The sequence below is a fragment of the Balaenoptera musculus genome, chromosome 11 (assembly GCF_009873245.2).
Source record: "Balaenoptera musculus isolate JJ_BM4_2016_0621 chromosome 11, mBalMus1.pri.v3, whole genome shotgun sequence".
Lineage (NCBI taxonomy): Eukaryota > Metazoa > Chordata > Mammalia > Artiodactyla > Balaenopteridae > Balaenoptera > Balaenoptera musculus.
Genome location: NC_045795.1, coordinates 32,250,897 through 32,275,195, shown reverse-complemented (window position 1 = coordinate 32,275,195; position 24,299 = coordinate 32,250,897). Strand labels below are relative to the sequence as shown.

The 24,299-nt window shown below is 50.8% G+C and overlaps 1 protein-coding gene across 1 annotated transcript in view; it reads left to right on the top strand.

Moving 5' to 3' along the window:
• PTK7 (protein tyrosine kinase 7 (inactive)) overlaps positions 1-21,574 on the top strand; it is a 59,839-nt gene extending 38,265 nt beyond the window's left edge. Inside the window, exons 6-20 of the mRNA XM_036868250.1 lie at positions 281-429; positions 679-945; positions 4,146-4,279; positions 4,436-4,571; positions 4,683-4,802; positions 6,101-6,250; positions 6,368-6,518; positions 6,616-6,743; positions 8,086-8,289; positions 9,154-9,309; positions 9,935-10,167; positions 11,148-11,228; positions 18,942-19,093; positions 19,912-20,090; positions 20,582-21,574. Of these exons, the coding sequence (XP_036724145.1) occupies positions 281-429; positions 679-945; positions 4,146-4,279; positions 4,436-4,571; positions 4,683-4,802; positions 6,101-6,250; positions 6,368-6,518; positions 6,616-6,743; positions 8,086-8,289; positions 9,154-9,309; positions 9,935-10,167; positions 11,148-11,228; positions 18,942-19,093; positions 19,912-20,090; positions 20,582-20,742 (2,401 nt within the window). The 3' untranslated portion in view covers positions 20,743-21,574. The remainder of the gene's footprint in view (positions 1-280; positions 430-678; positions 946-4,145; positions 4,280-4,435; positions 4,572-4,682; positions 4,803-6,100; positions 6,251-6,367; positions 6,519-6,615; positions 6,744-8,085; positions 8,290-9,153; positions 9,310-9,934; positions 10,168-11,147; positions 11,229-18,941; positions 19,094-19,911; positions 20,091-20,581) is intronic.
• The last annotated feature ends 2,725 nt before the right edge of the window (positions 21,575-24,299 follow it).

The following is a 24,299-nucleotide window of genomic DNA, read 5'->3' as shown; positions in this document are numbered from 1 at the left end:
CTTGCTGCCTCCCACTTGCACTGCTGCTCGCCTGGCTGCCCCAAAGCTGCGTCTCTTGTGATTAGAATACACACCTCCACATACACACGAACAAGCGCACGCACACACGTGCACACACACACACACACCAGCGTGGCGTGTTGGCTTCCTTCTCTCTGCCCTGTTCCTGGTTGATTCCTTCCTGCATATCTGACCTGTGCAGGATGGGGTTCCACTGGCTGCTCTCCAGAAGGAGGCCTGTGGGCCACTCCTTTCAAAGAGCACTCTCTCCCCTCCACAGCCCCCCGCACGTTCGCAGAGCCACGGTGTTTGCCAACGGGTCCCTGCTGCTGACCCAGGTCCGGCCGCGCAATGCAGGGGTCTACCGCTGCGTAGGCCAGGGCCAGAGGGGCCCTCCTGTCATCCTGGAGGCCACTCTCCACCTGGCAGGTGGGTCCCTGGGTCTGGGGTGCCAAGGTGGGAGCCGCCTTCAACGTTGTGGGCATGTAGAGATTTAGGCTCCTGTTTCCACTCAGAGCAGCTTGGAGGGCAGAGGGAGGAAGAGGTTGCTGGGGTTGGAAGAGGAAATGCTGAAGGTCACGGGGAGGGCTCGTGCTAGAAAGGGCAAGGCTTGCTGCGGGAGAACATCAGGTACCCTGGGCCCCACAATAACCAGGCTGTCTGCTCCCATCCCTGCAGAGATTGAAGATATGCCACCATTTGAGCCACGGGTGTTCACGGCTGGCAGCGAGGAGCGTGTGGCCTGCCCGCCCCCCCAGGGTCTGCCGGAGCCCAGTGTGTGGTGGGAGCACGCGGGAGCCCGTCTGCCTGCCCACGGCAGAGTCTACCAGCAGGGCCATGAGCTGGTGTTCGCCAGCACTGCTGAGAGCGATGCTGGTGTCTATACCTGCCATGCGGCCAACCTGGCTGGTGGGCGGAGACAGGATGTCAACGTCACCGTGGCCAGTGAGCACCTTTGCCCTGAAGGGCGAGGCGAGGAGGGGAGCCCAGGTCCCAGGAGGTCTTGGGCTCTGGGTGTGATGGATAGAGGCTTCCCTGGTGCTCACCTGAGGCCCCGCCTCAGCTCTGAGCCCTGCCGGCTTGGGAACCAGTCAGCCGCTGGGAGGTGATATTGGAGTGGACAGTGGCGAGCCAGGCACAGAGGTTGGGGTGCCAGGAAAGTGGTCCTCTGGCTGCAGAGGACAAAGCAATGGAGTGGGAGTCTTGAGACCCAGGTCCCACTCTGTCCCCAGTGCATGGAATGACCATGGGTAGAAAGTCACCTGCCTTGCCAGGGGTCAGTTTCCTCATCCATAAAATAGGGCTTAATAACTCACTACCTTCCCTACTAGATGGCCAGAAAGATCAGTGAAGTAGATAAAAAAGATTTTTCCTTTTCTTTTTTGGGAAGGTGATGTGTCGGAGTTATATGTAGTAATTATTTTATTTGTTGTTATACTTTCCAGATTTCTACAGTGAACATATGACTTGTGAAATAAATGATAAAGACCTATATACCCTTGCTACAGGCATAGAGATATACTTATTTACACCATGCCTGTGTCAAACGTTTGTGATAATTTAAAAGGATATCTGAGACAAATTCATACACACACACATACTATTTTGCAACCTGCTTCTTCCATTTACCTCTACATCTTTCCAAGTAGGTAAATTGCAAAAATTCAGAAAGATTTCAAACATGAAAAGAGCTTTGTACACTTGTAAGTTGTGATGGTATTATTCCCATTAAGATACTAAAACCTAGGAGACATGCGCTTTCGTGCTCAGGTACCTGGTTCAGGTGGGAAGCTGCAGCACCCAGGTAACATGCGCTCAGGACACTTCCACAGCGACACGCAGACAAATGCAAGCAGCCACGATTGGCCTTTCTCCAGTCGGGGTCTGTTGTTCACCTGTTTTATTGGGGATGCTTTTAAAAATGCAGAATCTGGGACCACACTCCACATCTCCTGCCCCCAGCCTCTCTGGGGGTGGGCCCAAAGAGTGTTTAACAAATGCTCCAAGTGAGGCATATGCGTGCTGGAGGTGGGAGTGCTGGCTTTGATCAGTCTTTTGACAGGCACCAACAGTGCCCTGTGCCTGCACTGCTCCCTGAGAAGAAGGCCTGTGGAGTTAGAGTACGTGACACACGCAGGGCTGGACTGGTGCGAAGGGGTAGGGGGTACAGTCCAGAGGAGGGAGGACTCCATCCCTGCATTCCATCAACAGATTTACCGAGTGCCTTCTTTGTGCTAGGCACTGCTCCCAGTACTGGGAATGCAGCAATAAACAAAGCAGACAAAAATCCTTCCCCTTGTGGAGTTCGTAGTCTAATAGGAGCAACAAAGCAAACAAGGAAAACAGTTGAATGAACAAATACATGGTTTTAGGTGGCAGCAGAGCCATGAAGAAAAATAAAATAGGGTAAGTGGCAGAGAGACGGCATGAGGGCCAAGGGGAGTTTAGAGAAGATTTCTTTAGAAGGTGGTATTTGAGCTGATGCTTAAATTAAAGAGGGAACCACGTGGACGGGCCCTGAGCAAAAAATGGGCTTGTAAATTGAAGGGACAGCAGTAGCCTGTGTGGCTTGTGTTGAATAAGTGATGGTGAGTGTGGTTGAGGTTGTCTGAGAGGCAGAGATTAGATCATAAGAAGCTTTGTAAGATCATGGTAAGGACTTTGGCTTGTAATACAAGTGTACCAGTTATCTACTGCTGTGTAACAAACCAGTCCAAAACTTGAAACAATAGCCACTGATTTGCTCATGATTGATTCTGTGGGTATGGTTCAGCTCCATGTGCTGTTGGCGGCAGCTGATACATCAGCTGGTGGCTGGCTGTTCCCTGATGTCCCCCCTCAGGTGCCTCGCTCAGTCTGGCAGTTGAGGGAGGATATCGACCAGGGTGCCTTGGTTCCCTTCCACACGGCCGCTCCAACAGACTAGCTCAGGCTTCTCACGTGGAGGCTGGGTTCCAAGAGTGCAAAAGTGGATGCTGCAAGCCTTCTCAAGGCATTAGCTTAGACATTGTCCATTATATTCCATTGGACAGGGCAAGTCACAGGCCACCCAGATTCCAGGCAGTAGAGAAATAGACCCTGCCTCTTGATGGGAAAGTGGCAACGTCACATTACAAAGAGAAGCAAGAGATGGGAGGACTGTTTAAAGCCATCTTTGCAAAGTCTGCCCCACCAAGTCAGAGGATGAGAAGTCCTTGCAGGGATTGAGTGTGAGAGTGACATTTTCAAAAGGTGACTCTGGCTATTCTGAGAAGACTATAGACTGTTAGGGGCAAGAGTCTAAACAGGAAACCAGTTAATAGATGACTGTAAGCATCTAGGGGAGGTGTTTAAGGGGCTTGAACAGAGGTGGTAGCGGTGGAGGTGGGAGATGGTGAAATTTAGGATACATTTTAGAGCTGAGGTAGATGAGGTTTGCGTAGAATGAATGTGGTGGCGGGGGAAGCCATAGAGAGAGAAGTCAACTAAGTTTTTGGCTTATACAGTTGGCTGGATAGTGGTGCTATTTACTGAGATAGAGAAAACTGAGATGAGCAGGTTTGGGGAGAAATTGAGCATTCTCTTTTGCACGTATAAAGCCTGAAGTGCCTATTAGATATCCAATTGGAAACGCTGGTACTATTTGCAGGTCTGAAGTTCATTGGGGGGAGGTCAGGAGCCAGGCTGTGTATTTGGGACTCATCCACTTGGATAGTACTGAAGGCTGTGGACTGGATGAGATCATTCAGGGGATGAGCATGGCTAAAACGGAACAGAGGTTCAAGGACCGAGCCTTGGAACGTTACGGTGTAATAAAGAAAGCAAGGATTTTGGAGTCATGCAGACCAGAGTTTTCAATCCTCTCTCTGTCATGGATTAATAAATCACCATTACTTCTTTGAACCTCTGTTGTCTTATCTATAAAATGGGTATAAAAATAAATACCTTGGGGGTATATTGTGATCATTAACTAGGATAATGTTCAAAAGGTGCCGGCACATGGGCCTTCACTAAGGGGTAATGGCTGCAGTTATCACCGGAGCAGACAAGGGTTTCTAAACTCAGGGCCGGGGTTGGCGGGGAGGGTATTAGAATTTCTTGGGATTGGATCTGTTGGTTTTGCAGATGTGTTGGTCAACCTTCTGTTTCCTCCCTGTCCCTCTAAGCTGTGCCCACGTGGCTGGAGAAGCCCCAAGACAGCCAGCTGGAGGAGGGCAAGCCAGGCTATTTGCATTGCCTGACCCAGGCCACACCCAAACCCACAGTCTCCTGGTACAGAAACCAGATGCTCATCTCTGAGGTGAGAACGGGGATTACTGCTGGGGGGGGGCGGGGACACAGAGTCCTCTGTGCTCACCTCCAAGGCCCGCTTCCCCCAACCCCGAGGCTGCCCCCAGGGAGATGATGGTGGGGGGCAGGCCGAGACCCGCTCTCAGGCACATCTCCTGTGCTGCAGGACTCGCGGTTCGAGGTCTTCAAGAACGGGACCTTGCGCATCAACAGCGTGGAGGTGTACGACGGGACGTGGTACCGCTGCGTGAGCAGCACCCCTGCTGGCAGCATCGAGGCCCAGGCCCGCGTCCAAGTGCTGGGTGAGCTGGCGCCTGGCCTCCTGGGCAGGAGAGGACCAGGGAGGGAGCAGCAGGGTCCAGAATCTTCAGGCCTGCCGCCTCAATTCCTCCCCTTTTCCGCTACTGAAACAGAAAAGCTCAAGTTCACACCACCGCCCCGGCCGCAGCAGTGCATGGAGTTTGACAAGGAGGCCACGGTTCCCTGCTCAGCCACAGGCCGAGAGAAGCCCACTATTAAGTGGGTCCGGGCAGGTGGGTACTGTGTGAGCATGGGGTGGGGGGCAGCAGGCAGTCCACCGGTCAGATGTATGCCTGTCTGAGGACCAGCTGAGTGCCCGAAACTTTGGGATAGACAAGAAATGTAGGGGCCAATTTCTGGTCCAGTTAGAAAAAAAAAGCCAGACACAAAAGAGGTCAGGTTACAGCATTAGACAACATATAAGACGACTCAAGGCAACACATGATTGGATTGGTCCAGACAGGGCCGTAAAGTCCTTCTTTCCCCCTTTTCAAAATAGTCATCCTTTCCAACGTAAAAGTAATCCTTTAGAAAATTTTGGCAGAAAATAATGCATAATCCCACCATCAGTCATCTCTGGGTGTGTACCTTTTTCTGTGTACGTCTTTCTGTTTTTACATAGCAGTTTTACTGTACATATAATTTTCACTTATTATACTTCCATGAGTAAGTCATGCTTACTATAGAAATGGAAGATGCAGATAACTGTATGTAATTTTATCTATTTTTACTTAACATTAGCAAGCATTTCCCCTTGGTTTTGTACATAAACATTGGTTTTGATGATTGCAATAATATTCCAATGATTGGATTCACTGTAATTTACTTAAATATCCCCTAAATGTTGGACATTTGGGTTGTTAACCACCCTCCCTTCCTCCCTCCCTTTCTCTGTCTCTCTCTCTCTGCCTCTCTCTCTCTCTCTGTCTTTTTATTGCTGCAGTAAACATCTTGAGGCAGAATTTTTTCTGGACTTGGGTTTATTTCCTTTGGGAAAGATTCCCAGAAATGGAATAATTATGTATAAAAGGGTATGCACATTTTTACAACCCTTGATGCGAATGGCCAAATTGTTTTTTAAAAGGTTTTTACATTCCCATTAACAGTGAGAGAGAGTGGGGTTGTAGATTCTGAGCAGCAAGTGGGCTGTCTCTGCTCAGGTGTCTGGGGGAGCTGTCTGTGGGGGGTGGGACTCAGAATGGGTGGGACGATGGCAAAGAGCAGGAATGGGTTCTAGGAGTGGAGAGTGACAGGCAGTGAGGGTGAGAGCAAGGCAAATTCCAAGCCCAAGCAGAAGTCCAGTTTGGTGGAAGTGGAACGTTTTACAGGGCAGTAGAAGGACGTGAGACTGAAAAATTAGAAAAGGAGTAAGTAATAGGGACTCCCAGTGCCTGGCTCAGGTGTTTGGATCTTGTCTGTGAATAGCCAGGAGCGATGGCGTGTTTTTCAGTAGAGGTGAGTGACTGAGGGCATTGCTGGCCACCCATGGGACTCTGGTCCATCCCATCATTCCCCAATGTTGCCCCTGTAGATGGGAGCAGCCTTCCAGAGTGGGTGACAGACAACGCCGGGACCTTGCACTTCTCCAGGGTGACCCGCAATGATGCTGGCAACTACACTTGCATCGCCTCCAACGGGCTGCAGGGCCAGATCCGTGCCCACGTCCAGCTCACCGTGGCAGGTGCGACCGTGCAGGGTGCTGGGGCTGGGGCTGGCGGGCCCTGTGGGGCAGCTGCCTGCACCCCGCCAGCCCCTTTGCTCAGTGCTCCCTGCCCCTCACCGGGCTCTTCCCATCCAGTGTTCATCACCTTCAAGGTGGAGCCGGAGCGCACGACCGTGTACCAGGGCCACACGGCCCTGCTGCGGTGCGAGGCCCAGGGGGACCCCAAGCCACTCATTCAGTGGAAGGGCAAAGACCGTATCCTGGACCCCACCAAGCTGGGACCCAGGTAGGCTGTCTCCTTCCCACACCCACCCCGCCTCTCCTGCAGCCCAGTCTCCCTGGAGCTGGCCTGGTGGGCAACGCTGTGACTTCTCTCCTGGCAGGATGCACATCTTCCAGAACGGCTCCCTGGTGATCCACGATGTTGCCCCCGAGGACTCGGGCCGCTACACCTGCATCGCAGGCAACAGCTGCAACATCAAGCACACGGAGGCCCCCCTCTATGTTGTGGGTATGGGACCCGGAGGGGTGTCCTGCACAGGAAGTGGGGGCACCTCACTTCTTTCTCATCCTTGTAACCATTGGCCCCTGTACACAGAAGGCACGAAACCATTTTTGCGGTGGGCGCGGGCATTCAGCTGTGTCCCCTCCACCGGGCCACCTCACAGTCAGTCTCAGGTTCCTTGCCTGGACCTGGGCTCTCCCTTAAACATTCCATGGCTAGTGGGTGTGTGTCTGTTCCGGGGGAGTCAGGGGGATGGTGCCCTTGTCCTAAAATGCTTCCTCCCAGGTCTCCCTACAGGTCCCTGGGTGGGCGGGGAGGGGATCAGGCCAGGATGCAGCAGCACAAGTTTCCTTTACCCTGGAGGCCCAGAGAGGATGATGTGTCAGGTGAAACACCCTGACTAGGGTCAGGGACTTGGGGTTTGGGTCTGGCCTCTCTTGCTAACCATCTCTGTGCCCTTGCAGGTGTTATTTCCTCCCCAGGGGCTTTTTTCTCTGTAAGGTGGGAGTGGTTTAAATGAGAGGTTTCAAACTTTTTTTGGTTTAGCAGCAGAACTGGTTTTCTAGACAAAGTTTTATGTGGAACTTTAAATGGGTAAGGTGAAGTGACAGCCTCCTTGGTTGAAGCCACTGGGTGTGTGTGAGGGTTGGGGGATCCTGCATGGCCTCCCCCTTGGGCCTCTCTTCCTCCTGGCACCTCTTTCTCCATGGGACCTGAGGCCACTGAAAGCCCCTAGACTAGAAGATCCCTTCTGCAAATATGTTTCTCTTTTTTTAAATTTTTTTTTTTTTTTTTGGCCGTGCCGCACATGAAAGATCTTAGTTCCCTGACCAGGGATTGAACCCATGCCCCCTGCAGTGGAAGCGCAGAGCCCTAACCACTGGACCGCCAGGGAAGTCCCTACCAATACATTTCTTGAAGAACCACTCTGTGCTGGGCGATGGCTGGGATTCTAAACCAAAAGTTCCCAGATGCAGCTCTTCAGAGCCTGACTCATGATGTCAAGTCACTAAGGAAGCTTGTTAACAAACAGTGTGGGTTTGTGGTGGGGCCAACAGGTGTGCTTCTTACGTGTGTCCCCGGCCTCGTGCCCGGATGCAGAGCCAGCTTGGGAATCACTGGCCTCAACTCCTGCAGAGCTCCCTCTGGCCTTGGTGGGGCCCTGAGGACCTGGCCCTTGTTGACGCCATTGATGGTGGTGACCCCCCCTGGGTCGCTCTGGCTTGGTCAGGCTATCAAGTGTCTGTCTGGGAGGCTGTCGTGTGTGTGCAGTAGGGAGCGCCAGTAGGGAAGTAGGGCTGGGCCTGCTTCAGCAGCCCCTGCTCACACCTATCTGTATGTCTCTCAGACAAACCGGTGCTGGAGGAGTCGGAGGGCCTGGGCAGCCCTCCACCTTACAAGATGATCCAGACTATCGGGCTGTCGGTGGGTGCCGCCGTGGCCTACATCATTGCCGTGCTGGGCCTCATGTTCTACTGCAAGAAGCGCTGCAAGGCCAAGCGGCTTCAGAAGCAGCCGGAGGGCGAAGAGCCAGAGATGGAGTGCCTCAATGGTGAGGGGCCCTGGAGGAGGGAGGCCGAGGAAGAGGGAGGCGGTGCTGTGCGCAGGTGCTGAGCGCCCTCCCGTGGCCACGGAGGACAGCGCTGTGGCGCTGGAGGGAACAGCTGGAGCCAGAGCAGAGCCACACCGCCCGCCCTCCCCCCCTTCCTCCCCCCCCCGCCGCCGCCCCCCTGCCCCAATCCCAGCTGGAAGCCTGGAGTTGGCCGATTCCCTGGGCCTTGGCTTCTGTGCAACCTGGCTTACATCTTGCTCATTGGAGCCTCTTGGGCCAGCCTCCTACGTTTCCCTGCCTTCTCCCTGCAGTTCGAAACCACAGACATAATTTAAGTATATGTGTTCATGTTCCTTTGTACACCTTGTCTCCCCCCATTAGTCTTTGAATTTCCCCAGGGGCGATCTGTCTGCCTGTTTCCCTCCTCCTGCCATTCTCTCCTCCGACTGGGGGCCCCCTGGGGACATTGCTGAGTCTCCCCTCTCAGTTCAGGAGTTCAGGAGCAGGGCCTGGGTTTCCCTTGTTGTGATTTTCCCTTTGTGCCTGTAGGAGACCCTATGAAAGCAAAAACCCTTATGTCACCATGCTGTCCAGGGACCAGTGACTCAGATGAAACTTGTGCAGTTTGTTCCATTTCAGAAGTTGTAATCGGCTGTGTCAATAAGTGGTCATACCCTAAGGGATGCCTGTCTCCCTCGCCCCAGCCCCATCAGTTCATCGGTTGGATTGTGTGTGGATTTTGTGTGGGACCCCAGGATTGGACCCCTTTGGTAGAAGTGGGAGATTGTGGGAAAGAACTGCAGTCCCCGTGGTGGCCAGAGTGTCAGGTCTTATCTTGACACCCTCCCTGCCCCTTCTTCCCAGGCGGGCCTCTGCAGAACGGACAGCCCTCAGCAGAGATCCAAGAGGAAGTGGCCTTGACCAGCTTGGGCTCCGGCTCTGCGGCCACCAACAAACGCCACAGCACAAGTGACAAGATGCACTTCCCTCGGGCCAGCCTGCAGCCCATCACCACACTGGGTGTGTTGCCTTGGCCATCATCACCCCTGCTTAACTACAGGCTCTGGTCTGTCTTGGGGCTGCGCTAGGGCTGGTGGCTCTGGAGTCCCTGAGGCCCAGAACATCAGAAATGGAGGGAGCTTTGGGGAGGCCCGGTCCAGTGTGTCCCCCGCCTGTTGTCCACACCCCACCTCCACAGATTTTGTCATTCCTGTGTATTATTCACTTGATATTTTCTTTAGATTGACTCTCCCTCACCTTTTAAAAAAAAATCTAAAGTTAGCTTTGTTTTAGGAAGAACTGTGAGAAGTTACGGATCTGTGCTAGTTAAATGTTTTCTGAGCATAGGTTAGAATGTAGAACTAAGATCTGTTTATGGTGAACGACCTAAAATTCTCATACAGACCACCCTCTAGAAAATACTATTAATCTGACCCCTTTAGTTCACTGTTAGCGACTGCCAAGCCCAGGGCAGAAGGGGAAGTGGTTTGCTCAGGGTCACCCACACAGCTGGGGCCACCGCCCGGTCCAGGCGGGTGGAGCAGAGAGACGCCCTGCTGTGTGACACAGGCCAGGTGCCTCCCAAGTCAGGGGCTTTTCTCTGCTCGGGGGAAGGCTGCTGGCCGACTCAGACGTGTGCCCGCAGGGAAGAGCGAGTTTGGGGAGGTGTTCCTGGCAAAGGCGCAGGGCTTGGAGGAGGGGGTGCCAGAGACCCTGGTGCTTGTGAAGAGCCTGCAGAGCCGGGACGAGCAGCAGCAGCTGGACTTCCGGAGGGAGTTCGAGATGTTTGGGAAGCTGAACCACGCCAACGTGGTGCGGCTGCTGGGGCTGTGCCGGGAGGCCGAGCCCCACTACATGGTGCTGGAGTATGTGGACCTGGTATGCTGCTGGCCGGGGCCCTGCTTGTCTCGGGCTGGGCAGTGCTCTGACCTGGGGGGCGGGGGGCACCGTGGGAACCTGCTGTCACCACCTTGAGATGCTCAGCCTCCTGTCCCCCCAGCTCTCCGACACCCGCCTTTCGTTGACCCGCACCCCGTCTGCCAGCCCCAGGTCTGGGGGTGGGGCCCAGGTTCTTCCGGCTTCTCCCTCTGCCCACTGCCTGGTTGCCTTCCAGGTCCTCTTCTCTGACTCTCGTTTTCTTTGGTTTGTTTTTTTTTTTTTCCCTCCCCAGGGCTTGTCAGCCCTTGAGAATAAACACGTCAGAAACTGGCTTTCCTTCTTTCCCTGCAGCCCGTACCACTTGAGGGACAGTGTTAACCCCGCCACTAGCCTTCTCTTTCCACGCTGCTTGTCACGCCCAGCTCCACCCCTCGCTCTTCATTCCCTGGCCCATCTAGGCCTAATCCCCTTGGTTCTCAAACTGCTGCTTGTCAAACTCCCCAGCTCGGGGGCAGGAAGGGGGCGGAGTGACCCTCGTCTTTCCGTTAGTGAGTGCTGATGAGCGCTTTGTGCATGTTTCTGCCGCTGGTGTCCCCTCTTTGTTATGTCTGTCCTGTCTGGGGTCCGTGAAGACCCTGTGAAGACAGAGGGTTGGGGGCTGTGGGGTTTTCCTCTCTTGGCTCCCTCAGGGCAGGGGCTTCCTCACCTGCCCATCTGGGGCCTCTCCTGAGGGTCGCAATGACCGTCCTCCTCCCTTTCCGACTGAGAGCTTCTAGGAGGCACTTCCTATAGTTTTTAATTCCCACTGGACTCTCCCCGTTGGAGGGGGTCTGGGCTGGGGATTGGGCATTCAGGTCGGGGCTCCTCACCGCCCCCCCCCATCCCCCCGGGGTGGGTACCTTGTGAGCACCTGCTGGGTTGGATGTTTTGGAGATACCAGCTGTACTCTGACTTGACAGAGACGCTTGGCTTTTCCTCAGGGAGACCTCAAACAGTTCCTGAGGATTTCCAAGAGCAAGGATGAAAAGTTGAAGTCGCAGCCCCTCAGCACGAAGCAGAAGGTGAGGACGGGGGTGGGGTCGAGTCCCCCAAGGTGGGCCAGGGCCCGGGACAGTTACCTAACAGAAGTGCACTGATTGAATGCAGCCTGTGGGCCAGGCCCCGTGTAAGTACCTACCTCAGTGATCACGGTGATCCTCTGCGATACATGTCGCTATCCGAGTTGTGGGTGAAGACGCCAAGGTTTAGTTAGAGAGATTAAGTGACTTGTCCCAGTCATGGAGCCTGTGAGTGGCTTTGTGTGGCCACGTTGCCTTCGGGGAGAAGAGCTGCCCTTCACCTTGGCCGCTGGAGCAGGACGTCTGTCGCCTGCCTGGGACGCTGAGCTGGAGGAGCAGCAGGCAGCCTGGGCGTCTAGGGGCTTTCGGGGCTGGGCGTGGCCCTGAGCGTGTTTCTTCATCCTCCGCGTGTGAACTGGCCTCCTGCCGTGGTGCCCCTGCCTCCATCTCCGAGAATCCACAGGATTGTCTGCTGTGGCCGTATATGGAAAGCCACAGGACAGGACGTGCTTCTCCAGCTGGGTGGGACGTCAGGACCCCAGAGCTGACAAACCAGGACACGTGTGGAGCCAGTGAATCTGGCATCATGGGCCCTTGGGGATGCAAAATTGAGACTGCCGCACGTCCTTGGGGCACTTAGGATCTAGTGGGAGAGCTTGGGTAAGTGAGTATGGCGTGTGCCTTACAGACTTCAGGTAAGACACAGAAAGCAAGTGAGAGACATAAAATAAGAGACGTTGAAGACGTCCATGTCCTTTAGGTGGACAGACAGTGTGGTTAACAAAGAAGGTCTCCTGGTAGAGAAAGCCATTCGAGTTCAAGTCTCAAGGACAAGAAGTAGGTGAATGGTGGGAAGAAGAGGAGTTTAGGTATGTTGCTTTGGCTGGGACAGGGGCGTAGGCAGGTGACAGGAAGTTATTTCCATCACGTGACCCAAGGGACTCTCTTTGGCTGAGAGTCGTCACCACTGTTGCTGAAGATCTCTCCACACTTTTTTGCCCAAGTGTCTTGAACTTGACGGGGAAAATTCAGTAAGTTGGGTTTCATACTCTCCAAGGACAATATTCTGCATTGGATGGTGGGGGGAAGGACATTGCTTTAAAAAAAAATTGTAGATTTATGGACGGTACCTCAGACTTAGGGCGGAATCCGTGAGAGTGGGGTCTGAGGATCCGCATTTTTTAAACAAGCTCTCCAGCTGATTCTTAAGCTCATTAAGGTTCAAGGAGCCCAGGAGTAGGATAGTGGCTTTGTAATGGTTTTGGTTAAAGTCCCCTACAAGAAATGCATTTTAGGGCTTCCCTGGTGGCGCAGTGGTTAAGAATCCTCCTGCCAATGCAGGGGACATGGGTTTGTGCCCTGATCCGGGAAGATCCCACATGCCACAGAGCAACTAAGCCCATGTACCACAACTACTGAGCCTGCGCTCTAGAGCCCGCGAGCCACAACTACTGAAGCCCGTGTGCCTAGAGCCCGTGCTCTGCAACAAGAGAAGCCACCACAATGAGAAGCCTGAGCACCGCAACCAAGAGTGGCCCCTGCTCGCCGCAACTAGAGAAATCCCGCACGCAGCAACGAAGACTCCAACGCAGCCAAAAATAATAAATAAATTAAATAAATAAATTTATTTTAAAAAATGCATTTTACATCATGGCCCAGCAAACACACACACACACACACACACACACACACGCGCAACTAAAATTAATCTTTCACAACCCTATATTTGATGCACTTAATATTTCCTATCCTAGCCTTTCTTTTTTTTAACCCACTAAATTGGTTTTGAGACCCATATGAGTCTCGATCAGTAGTTTGAAAAACACTTCTTTTGGGGGATTCCATGAAAATGAAAATTCTTAGGAAAGCTGTATTAAAATTTGTAGATGCTTTCTTGCGCTAATAATTTAGTGAGCTACTGTGCCACTTTATATTCCTAGGGTCCTGGGGGAATAGAAGGAGAAAACGCTCAGTTTTTAAAGGGAGGTGGAGTGGTAAGCAGGCTGCTTCCTGGCCAGCTAGAGCTGGAATGAGGGTGCCATGCCTGGACTGGGAGGAGCCTCGGGAGGATTCCAGGATAGCTGTGGGATCGTGATCACAATCGAAGACACACGCCCTGGGCGCTGGCATAATTGTAGGTGGTGCTTGTTAGAGTAGCTGATAAGATGATGGAGATTTTGAAGTTTCAGCACTGTATCCTGTGATATCTCCATGGATCACCTGCAAGCTAATGATGGGACCAGGAGCAGGGGCAGCTTAGCACACCTGGTGGACAGCGCTTTGCTTTAAGCAGTCAGATGCCGGATGGGAAGCAGCAGCCTGTTTGGGAAGAGCAGGGAAGTGTCACGGTGGCTTAGCCAGAACTCGGGCGAGCCCCCAGGGTGTTAAAGTTGGAAAGGAGGGGTGGATCTGGTCTTTACCAAAGTGCAGGTGTTTATAACAGCATTTGAAAATTAATCCCCTGGCCATCTGATGGCGCCTTGCCCAGCAGTAAGGAAACACTTAACTGGCTTGGGTTAACAGAATTCCCTTTTACTGTCCTCGCTTAGCCAGTATTTCCAGAAGCACTGCTTCTCTGGAAAGATAGCAAGTTAGTCACTGGGCCAAGACCTCTGTCTTCTGTTCCCATGACTAGCAGCAGATTGTTTAGCTTGTGAGCCAGAGCAGAGAGGGCAGGCTGAGGGGAAAGCCAAGTCTGATGAGGGCTTGTTACAAAAGCCTTTGTCTGCCCCTTACAGACAATCGGGCAAGGCTGGACAATGCCCTGGCGTTTTGAAGCCTGAAGTAGAGTGTGTCCATTTATAATGCCTTTTACCACCAGTGACACTTGGGGCTTCCTGAGGATGGCAGCCTGGGAGCTCTTTTGGGAGCATGACCTCTCCTTTTCCTTGGAGATCCAGTGCCCGGCTCTGCACCCAGGGACGGCTCAGTAATCCCGGTGGACCTGTTCTCATTGGCTCATGCATTTGGTTGGAAGCTCTCCGGAGATTTTGTGGCTTCACTTTTGATAAAGAAAATACACCAAGAAGATGAGATTTCCCCTAACTCTTTTTTTTTTTAATTTTATTTATTTATTTACTTATTTATTTATTTATGGCTGTGTTGGGTCTTCGTTTCTGTGCGAGGGCTTTCTCCAGTTGTGGCAAGTGGGGGCCACTCTTCATCACGGTGCGCGGGCCTCTCATCACAGCCTCTCCTGTTGCGGAGCACAGACTCCAGATGCGCAGGCTCAGTAATTGTGGCTCAAGGGCCCAGTTGCTCCGCGGCATGTGGGATCTTCCCAGACCAGGGCTCGAACCCGTGTCCCCTGCATTAGCAGGCAGACTCTCAACCACTGCGCCACCAGGGAAGCCCTCTCCTAACTCTTGGTAGTGGCCTGTGTTCAGCCTGTCTGCACATGCAGTGTCAGTTGATATATTGGATATGTAATGGTTGTGGTTGTGGATCAGTGCTGCCTAATAGAACTTCCCAAGGTGGTGGAAACATTCCATACCTATGCTGTCCAGTGCAGTGGTCACCAGCCCCATGTGGCTACTGAGTACTTAGCATGTGGCTAGAGAGATGGAGAAGCTGAATTTTTTATTTTATTAAGTTTTAATTAACTTAAATAGCCACACAGGGCTAGGGGGCTACTGATTTGGACAGCGCAGGTGTAAACCATTGTTTTTAAACTTTTTTTGACTGAGACACACAGTAGCAAAAAAAAAAAAAAAGCACATTTTATATCACAATGCAACACAGACGTGCATATTTATTTATTTATTTTAAATATTCTAAAGTGTCACTTTTTAAAAATTAATTAATTTATTTTTGGCTGCGTTGGGTCTTTGTTGCTGCGTGCGGGCTTTCTCTAGTTGTGACGAGTGGTGGCTGCTCTTCATTGCAGTGCACGGGCTTCTCATTGCGGTGGCTTCTCTAGTTGCAGAGCACAGGCTGTAGGCACGCAGGCTCCAGTAGTTGTGGCACGTGGGCTCAGTAGTTGTGGCTCGCGGGCTCTAGAGTGCAGGCTCAGTAGTTGTGGCGCACGGACTTAGTTGCTCCTCGGCACGTGGGATCTTCCCGGAGCAGGGCTTGAACCGTTGTCCCCTGCATTAGCAGGTGGATTCTTAACCACTGCGCCACCAGGGAAGTCCCAGACGTGTATATTTAAAAAATGAAAAAAGTTCCGTGAATGATAGTTATCCTTACCACGTGTGATACACTCTGATATTTTCTATTCCTTTAAAAAAAGAAAATGCTGGTTAAGATTCACTAAATGGGTTTTATGCCATACTAGTAGGTTGTGACCACAATTAGCAAACCTCCAGTGGAGGCAGTGGGGCCTGCAGGGATCTCACTGGTCAGAGCACACAGACTGAGAAGATCTGTCTTTGGAGTGACCCTTCTCCCAGTGTTTGGACTCAGCTCCTCTCCTGGCCTTTCTGTGACCCTGGGAGCCAGGCTGGTGAAGCTGCTCGGAGCCAGCCAGCGATGCCGAAGGGCCAGTCCACAGCCAGCACCCCACCCCTGGGGTCACTGATGGCAGACAGCCCTTCCTGTGCCCCCATCCACAGTGAGGTGACCCAGGAAAGGCGGCTGCAGTGTTGAGGAAAGAGCCAGGCTTTGGCATTTGGCTGGGACTGTGGGCAAAGCTGAGGAGGAGCCCACCTCACAGAGAGCAAGCAGGGGAGCAGCTAGCCTGGCTCAGGGCCCGGGCACACAGTAGGTGCACAACAAGTGTTCCCACCCCCTTCTCTCTGACTGGGTGGTCTCCTTCTTGCCCTGGGTAATGTGGGAGCAGCCCTTCTACCGCTCACATTCACCTTTGTTCCTTTTTGAACTTCAGGGACATAGAATCAGATAAACCATAATCTTGGTTAATCTGTGACATACTGTCATTGGTCCACACACAGGCTGCTTTTACTTAGTTATTGTTATTTTTTTAATGTGTTTATTGGCGTGTGTATGTATGTGTGTATGTTTGTTTCATTTTGATATTTCAAACTTAAAAGACTATAAGAATAGTTCAAGGAGCTCCTACAAACCCTTTATCCAGATTCAATTGTTTACATTTTGCCCCATTTGCTTTATTATTCTCTGTGTCTGTATATTATTATTTTTATGCACTTTTCTGAACCATTGGAGGTAAGTTAGAGGCCAACTTTTGACCTTTTGCAATCATATGTGTGGCAAATGATACCTTGTCGGGTCTTGATTAGTATTCTCTTGATCACCCATGATACTGGTCATTGTCCACGTTTGTCTCTCCGTGATTGCGTATGTGGTGGGTGGCTTCTCCCTTATGGATCCTGAAAAGTGAGTCTGTGTGCTCGAAGAAATACACAGCTGGCCAGGAACTTGTTAAATAACCTTCCACGCGGACCTCTTTGCATTTCTGTTTGTCTTGTTTTTATACACAAGGAAATGCTACATGTCCTGTGTCCCTTGGTGTTGCTCCCAAGGTTTGGATAAGGTGACAGAGGCATAGGGACCATTGGTTTTTACAAGCACTCTCCTGGTGCTCTGATTTTACCTCTGTTTGGCATGGCTCACCTTCCCCCAATTGGTGGCACCCTTCTGCAGGTACAATTCTGACCTCCCTTCTAGACTGCCCTCTCACCAGGAGCCCAGTCTTGCCATCCCTGTTATATTCCGTCAGCACCCAGTTGTATGTGGTGTATAGTAGATGCTCAATTGATATTCGTTCAGTGCATTGGTGTATATTTTTAAAATGTTAATATTTCTTAATTATAATTACATTTAATATGTTATATAATGTATTATATGTAATACATTCACACGGCTCAAAAACTTTTAAAAGGTATCAGTGAAAAATCTCCCCAACTCTCTTACACTTTGGAAAATAGTTTTGCATTATTTTGTAATGCTAGAGCTACTCACAGTCCATGACCCCACACTGCTGGGTCTTAGTTGTGGCCGATGGGCTCCTTAATTGTGGCTTGTGGGCTCCTTAGTTGCGGCACGTGGGCTCCTTTGTTGTGGCATGCGAACTCTTAGTTGCGGCATGCATGTAGGATCTAGTTCCCTGACCAGGGATCGAACCCGGGCCCCCTGCATTGGGAGCTCGGAGTCTAACCACTGTGTCAGCAGGGAAGTACCCAGCACTGTTCTTTTAACTTTTTTTTTTTTTTTTTTAATTTTATTTTTGGCTGCATTGGGTCTTTGTTGCTGCACGCGGGCTTTTCTCTGTTTGTGGCGAGCGGGGGCTACTCTTCGTTGCGGTGCATGGGCTTCTCATTGTGGTGGGTTCTCTTGTTGTGGAGCATGGGCTCTAGGCGTGCGGGCTTCAGTAGTTGTGGCACGTGGGCTCGGTAGTTGCCCAGCACTGTTCTTTTTTTAAAAAAAAATTAATAGCTACTTTATTTATTTATTTATTTTTAGCTGTGTTGGGTCTTCGTTTCGTGCGAGGGCTTTCTCTAGTTGCGGCAAGCGGGGGCCACCCTTTCATCGTGGTGCGGGGGCCACTCTTCATCGTGGTGCGCGGGCCTCTCACTATCGCGGCCTCTCTTGTTGCGGAGCACAGGCTCCAGACGCGCAGGCTCAGCAGTTGTGGCTCACGGGCCCAGTTGCTCCGCGGCATGTGGGATCTTCCCAGACCAGGCCCCTGCATTAGCAGGCAGATTCTCAACCACTGCGCCACCAGGGAAGCCCCCAGCACTGTTCTTAATAGCGAAAATCTGGCAGGGGGTGGGGGAAACAAATTTCCACCGACATTAGAAGGAATAAATTATGATGTGTTTATGATGAAAAAGAACTCAGTACAATGATATCCCAAAAAAAGGATGAACGTTGCAATGTTAAGTGAAAGAATCAAGGCACAAAGGAATATACATATTTGTATGCTTGCAGCCTTATCTGGTTCTAAAACAGGAAAAATGGAATTGTATTGTTTGTTTAGGAACATATGCATAAGCAGTAAAACTGTAAAGAACAGACAAGACATTATTTTCATAGAAGCCAGGATAGTGATTACCTCTTGAGGAGAGAGGAGAATTTGTGATGGGGAAGGAGCCAGTGGGGGGCTTCTGGGGGCCTATCATTGGTTTGTTTTTTTTTAACTTGGTGACTGTTACCTGGGTGTGGGCGTTATAGTTATTCGTGAAAGTAGACATATATTTTATGAGCTTTTCTATATGTAGTTCACACCAAAAATATAAACCAAAAGTTTCCCTACCTTTTCTCTCTGGCCTCCAGCTACCCTTCTCAGAGGCAACCAGTGTGTGTGTGTGTGTGTGTGTGTATCTATCTACTTTCGCTCACACATATATTTTATATATAGATATATATGATTGTTTATTTTGTTTTTTATGAATTGCAACTAGTAGAAAATATGTAACTTTGAAGTAAAAAAAAAAAAAAAAAGAGGAGCAACCCCTAAAGATGTGAGCTATACTTACTGCCCAGTTATTTTTCACTCAGCAGGTGGTCACTATGTGTTCTCCCCACCCCACCTGCCACTCACTTAATCTAGCACCTGCTGTGCATGGGAGTGGGGCCGAAAACTTTATTTCATTCAATTCAGTTCTCCAACAACCCAGGAGGGCAGGTCCTGTTATTCCCATTTTACAGAGAAGGGAACAGGCTATTGTGCCTTTGTTTTGGGGCTTCCTTCAGCATCACATTAATGGTGCTGAGACCCCACCAATAGCTGTGTCAAGGGCGGTCCGCTGATACCCCAGTCCTGATCTGCTCTGACAGCCCCCTTTCTCGTTCCAGGTGGCTCTGTGTACCCAAGTGGCCCTGGGAATGGAGCACCTGTCCAACAACCGCTTTGTGCACAAGGACCTGGCCGCTCGAAACTGCCTGGTCAGCGCTCAGAGACAAGTGAAGGTGTCGGCCCTGGGGCTCAGCAAGGACGTGTACAACAGGTAGGGGGCACAGGTGGGGTGGGCGAGGGGCAGAGGGCAGACACAGATGGTGGGGGATGGGAAAGGGCTTAGTCCAAAGCTGGAGGCCCCGGGAGGGGCAGAACCTTCCCACCCTCTCCCAAGGGTGCAGTAGGCATCCCAGCCAGTGGACCACAGCTCCCTGATCTTACACATTTTCTCTAGTGATAAAAAAAAATTATAAACCTTTTTCAAAAGTAACTAGTCACACTTTATATAGTTTTATATAGAATTTAACTATTCATATGGTTCCCTCTGTAACTTCCTGAATTCAGTAATTATTATTTTTAAGGCTAAGACTTAAAGCTTAGCACCCATAGCCAGAGATCGCGCTGGAATATACATTACCTAGTGCCTCCGGGAACTTCCCCTCGAGTCATCCCAGTTCTGACTCACCCTGGTTTGTCTGACTGTTGCTTTAGTCATGATTGGTTTCTCACTAGTAAAGCCCTTTAAGATTTCTTTCCATTTAACGTGTTCATTTTTCACACTTTTAAACTAGTATAGAAAGTATGTATGATTATTAGCTTTTAAATATTGACATTAGGCGAAGTCTGATTCTTAAGGGAATTTTTTAACTGTCAGACCCCATGTGGATGCCTCCAGATTTCATCCAGTATACAAACCCCCCCACCCCACCCCTTGCTAAGCAAAAATGTTTCCAATTTCCCGGAATGCCTTGATACAGAAAATCTGGGCTGTAGCTTGGGTATGAGACCCAGACCTGGGGTGAGGTTGGGATCCCAGGCTGTGCCCCTCATCCCCCCACCCCCATGCCTGTGTGTCCTCTTGTCCCGCAGTGAGTACTACCACTTCCGCCAGGCCTGGGTGCCGCTGCGCTGGATGTCCCCTGAGGCCATCCTAGAGGGCGACTTCTCCACCAAGTCTGATGTCTGGGCCTTCGGCGTGCTGATGTGGGAAGTGTTCACCCACGGGGAAATGCCCCATGGTGGGCAGGCAGATGATGAAGTGCTGGCAGGTAGGCAGCTCTATTTCCGAGAGACAATTCCAGATGTTCTCTAGGTGGAGAGCTTGCTCAGGGTCCCGGGGCCAGTTCAGCTCCCCCACCCCTCTCAGGGCTGGTATCAGCACGTACATGGATACGGCCACTCCACTTGTTAGATTACCGAAATACCTTCATACTGGTTGGTAAATAGCCCTTGTTCCCAGCATTCACTCTAGCTACTCTGGTGCCTGCCTATTGATCCCACTTCAGCCCCTGTTCATTGGCTGCTTCTTGTGCTGCTTGGACCCTGTCCCCTCCAGCCAGAGAGAGCTGGGACCAGGGGAGTCCTCCCCTTTGCTTGCAAGATGCTTTCTATAAGCTCCTTGAATCCTTGCTCACCCACACTGGCCAGTGTCCCTCAGAGTCTCCCCCACGTGGTTGCCTTTGGGAACTGCAGGCTCCACAGAGTGTTGGACAGGCGGTTAAATATTTTGACTAACCCTCTTCACACCGTCTTTCTGCAGACTTGCAGGCTGGGAAGGCCAGACTCCCGCAGCCTGAGGGCTGCCCTTCCAAGCTCTACCGGCTGATGCAGCGCTGCTGGGCCCTCAGCCCCAAGGACCGGCCCTCCTTCAGCGAGATCGCCAACACCCTGGGAGACAGCCCCGCGGATAACAAGCCGTGAGGAGGGAGCCCAGGCAGGCTGTGCCTCAGGATGGCGTGGGCAGGGGAGGACCTCCTGAGGGGTGCCCACAGCATGATGGGCAAGATCCTGGTCCTCTTGGGCCCTAGGGGCCCCGCCCGGGCACCACAGGCACTGCTGAGGTCAGGCAGGGCCTGGGCTTTCTTCCTCTTCCTCACCCTCAGCCCTTGGGGAGGCTGATTTGGACCCAGACTGGGTGACTGGGGCTTTGGGCTGGGCAGCTTTCTCTGCCACCCCTTCCCCCATCAGGGACAGTGTGGGTGCCTCAGGTAACCCCAATTTCTGGCCTGGGTCTCCTCCCCTCCACCAGGTCCAGTTCTGCCACTCACCTGCCAACTTCCTTGGGGGAGGGCTAGGCTGGAGGTGAGCTGGCTTCAAGGGGAGTTCCTTAATATACTCAAGTCCTGGATTGTTCTGGCCCCTGGGGACCACTTTGGGGTCTGCACTAGGATCATGGAGGACCCAGCCAGCGAGTCCCCCCCTCCCTCCATGGACATGTGCACGCTGACCCAGACCTGCGCCTCCTCCCCATCCTTCTCTCCTTTTCTCATCCTAAGTGCCTGGCAGATGAAGGAGTTTTCAGGAGCTTTTGACACTATATAACCCGCCCTTTTTGTATGCACCGTGGGCGGCTTTTGTATGTAATTGCAGCGTGGGGTGGGAGGGCATGGGATGCAGGGGTGGGTCCTGGAGGAGATGGGACAGTGGGCCACCCCTGCCTCACACCTTTATTGTTGTTGTTGTTGTTTGTTTGTTTGTTTTGGTTTTTTTTTACACTCGCTGCTCTCAATAAAGAAGCCTTTTTTACAACCTGCTTCTGATGCTCATTCCCTACTTTTTGCCCATAAATGATGTGCCTTCTTCCCTCGCTTATCAGAAGGGGCCATGTGCCTTCCCGGAGTCTTGGGGGGGTGCTTCGGCAGGGATAACTGGCAGACACTGGTCCTTCTCTCTGGTTTGTGGAGCAGTTGAATACTTTTTTTTTTTTTTGGCCACACTGCGTGGCTTGCAGGGTCTTAGTTCCCCAACCAGGGATTGAATCTGGGCCACAGCAGTGAAAACATGGAGTCCTAACCACTGGACTGCCAGGGAGTTTCCTCCTGGGGCTGTTGAGAATGTGGGCTCAGAGGAGGTGAGGCCACCTCTTGTTCATGTGACCCTGTGTTGCTCTTTGAGGCCAACTAATTATTCTCTGCTGGCTGGCCTGGTACTCACGCTCAGGTATTGAGCATAGAAGTGTGAGGAGGGAACTAGTTAGAGTGGGATTGGAGAAGGAGTTAGTGACAGATTCAGGTCTCTGAATCCCTTTAAGACTCTAGGAAGGTGATGGAGGAGATAGGACTGAGCAGAGATGCGCTTAATGCCTCACTGCTCCAGGGCTTTCAGCCCTCAGCTGGTTTGATTCCTGCCTCTTCATTACCTAGACCTTGTGTCATCAGTTACACTCTACCATATCGTAACTTCAGCATGGTTCCCCATCCTAAAGAGATAAGTCCTGACCCCTGGAATTGCTCTAGTTCCTTCTGTTCCTCACCAAATTTCTCAGTAATGAAAAGAACAGCTAATATTCATTAAATACTTGCTCTGTACCAGTCACTTTGCTAAGCACTTAACATGCATTATCTTATTGAACTTCTGTGACCACTCTGTTAGCCAGATATTATTGTTCCCATTTCACAGATTAGGGAACCAAGGCTCAGGGAGGTCAGGTAGTTTCCCTAAGGTTGCACAAATGGTAAGTGAGCCACTGTTGTAGATATACAGTGTGGTACATCCCTCAGGTGTGTTGGAGTGTAAAAAAACAAAAACAAAAACAAAAAAAACCCATGAGAACAATTTCTCTAGAGCAGTGCTTTTCAAATTGTGGGTTGTAACCATCATTTTAAAAATATGAAACAATAAAAAACTATCTGAGTACATTGTATACCTTATGGGTAAGTATTGTTTTACAAAATTTTGTTTATTATATTTGATATGTGTTTGGGTATGTTAGCTTATGTCAGCTATGGAGGTGGTGCTGCGGCATAAAAACCCCAAATCTCACAACAACAATTTATTTTTTTCACAGATCTGCAAGTTGGTGAGGTTTGGCTGATCTTGGCTGGACTTAACTGAGTTCAGGTGGGCTTGGCACCAGGTGGTAGGTCTGGTTTGGGTCTACTCTGCTGGCCCCCAGAGCATGCTCTCATGCAGTAGCAGGAGCACAAGAAGTCCCGCCAGATCATGCCAGCACATTTAAAAGCGTTGGTCTGTTAACATTTTATCAGCCAAAGCAAGTCACATGTCAAAACCCAACATCAGCACTAGTAGGATGTGACTGCAAAGGATGTGGATATCTTATTCCAACACAGGGTGTGAAAATGGGGTACAATAATTGAATTCACTCCATGTTGTGATGTAAAAATTATTTCCTCCTGTGGGATGCGCTCAGAAGTACTGGGAAGGCAGTACTGTAGAAGGTCATTTATCACTAAACCTCTTCTTAGAGGCGTCAAGGAAGATGCCTGGTCTTCCTTGACCGCTCTGCAGTGGCTAACACTGCTGGCCACATCTGCCTTTTCAAATTCTCCTCTCTTGCCTTTGGTGATGGTACACTGTATCCACCTTCTCTGACCAGGCCTTCTCCAGCCCTGGTTGTGGCTTCCTTCTTCTGCCTGCCCCAGAGATGGCTGTTCTGGCTTCTGTCCTTGACCTTCCTCTCTCTACATTCTCACCCTCAGGAATCTCGTCTTACCTCATGTGACTTTAACTGGCCCTTCAGTGTGGACAGTTCCCAAAGCATTAGCTCCAGTTCCAGCCTCTACCTCAAGCTTCAGACTCACACTCCCATTTTTCTACAGGACATTTCTCTCTACCTGTTTCCCTGGGCCCAAACTGAACTTACCTCTCTCCCAAACCTGTTCTTTAAGCCAAGTTCCCTGTTTCCATTATTGGTGGAGAATAGTCACCCTTACTTAGAATCTCAACCCATCATGAGCCCTCTTCTCTGTGCACCCCCTTCCCATGCAGGCCATCACCAAGATCCATTTATTCTACCTCTGCCCTGTTTCTATCTTTGCTTAATTTTAAGGGAAAATTTTTTGCATAAAAGTAATACTGATCATGGAAGAAGTCAAGTGGTACAGACTTGCATAAAGCAAAAAATACATTCCTCTAGAAGGAACACACCCAAGCTCATTCTACAAGGCCACCATCACCCTGATACCAAAACCAGACAAAGACATCACAAAAAAAGAAAATTACAGGCCAACATCACTGATGAACAGAGACACAAAAATCCTCAACAAAATACTAGCAAACAGAATCCAGCAACACATTAAAAGGATCATATACCATGATCAAGTGGGATTTCTCCAAGGGATGCAAAGATTCTTCAATATATGCAAACCAATCAATGTGATACACCATATTAACAACTGAAGAATAAAAACCATATGATCATCTCAATAGATGCAGAAAAAGCTTTTGACAAAATTTAACACCGATTTATGATTAAAAACTCTCCAGATAGTGGACACAGAGGGAACCTACCTCAACAT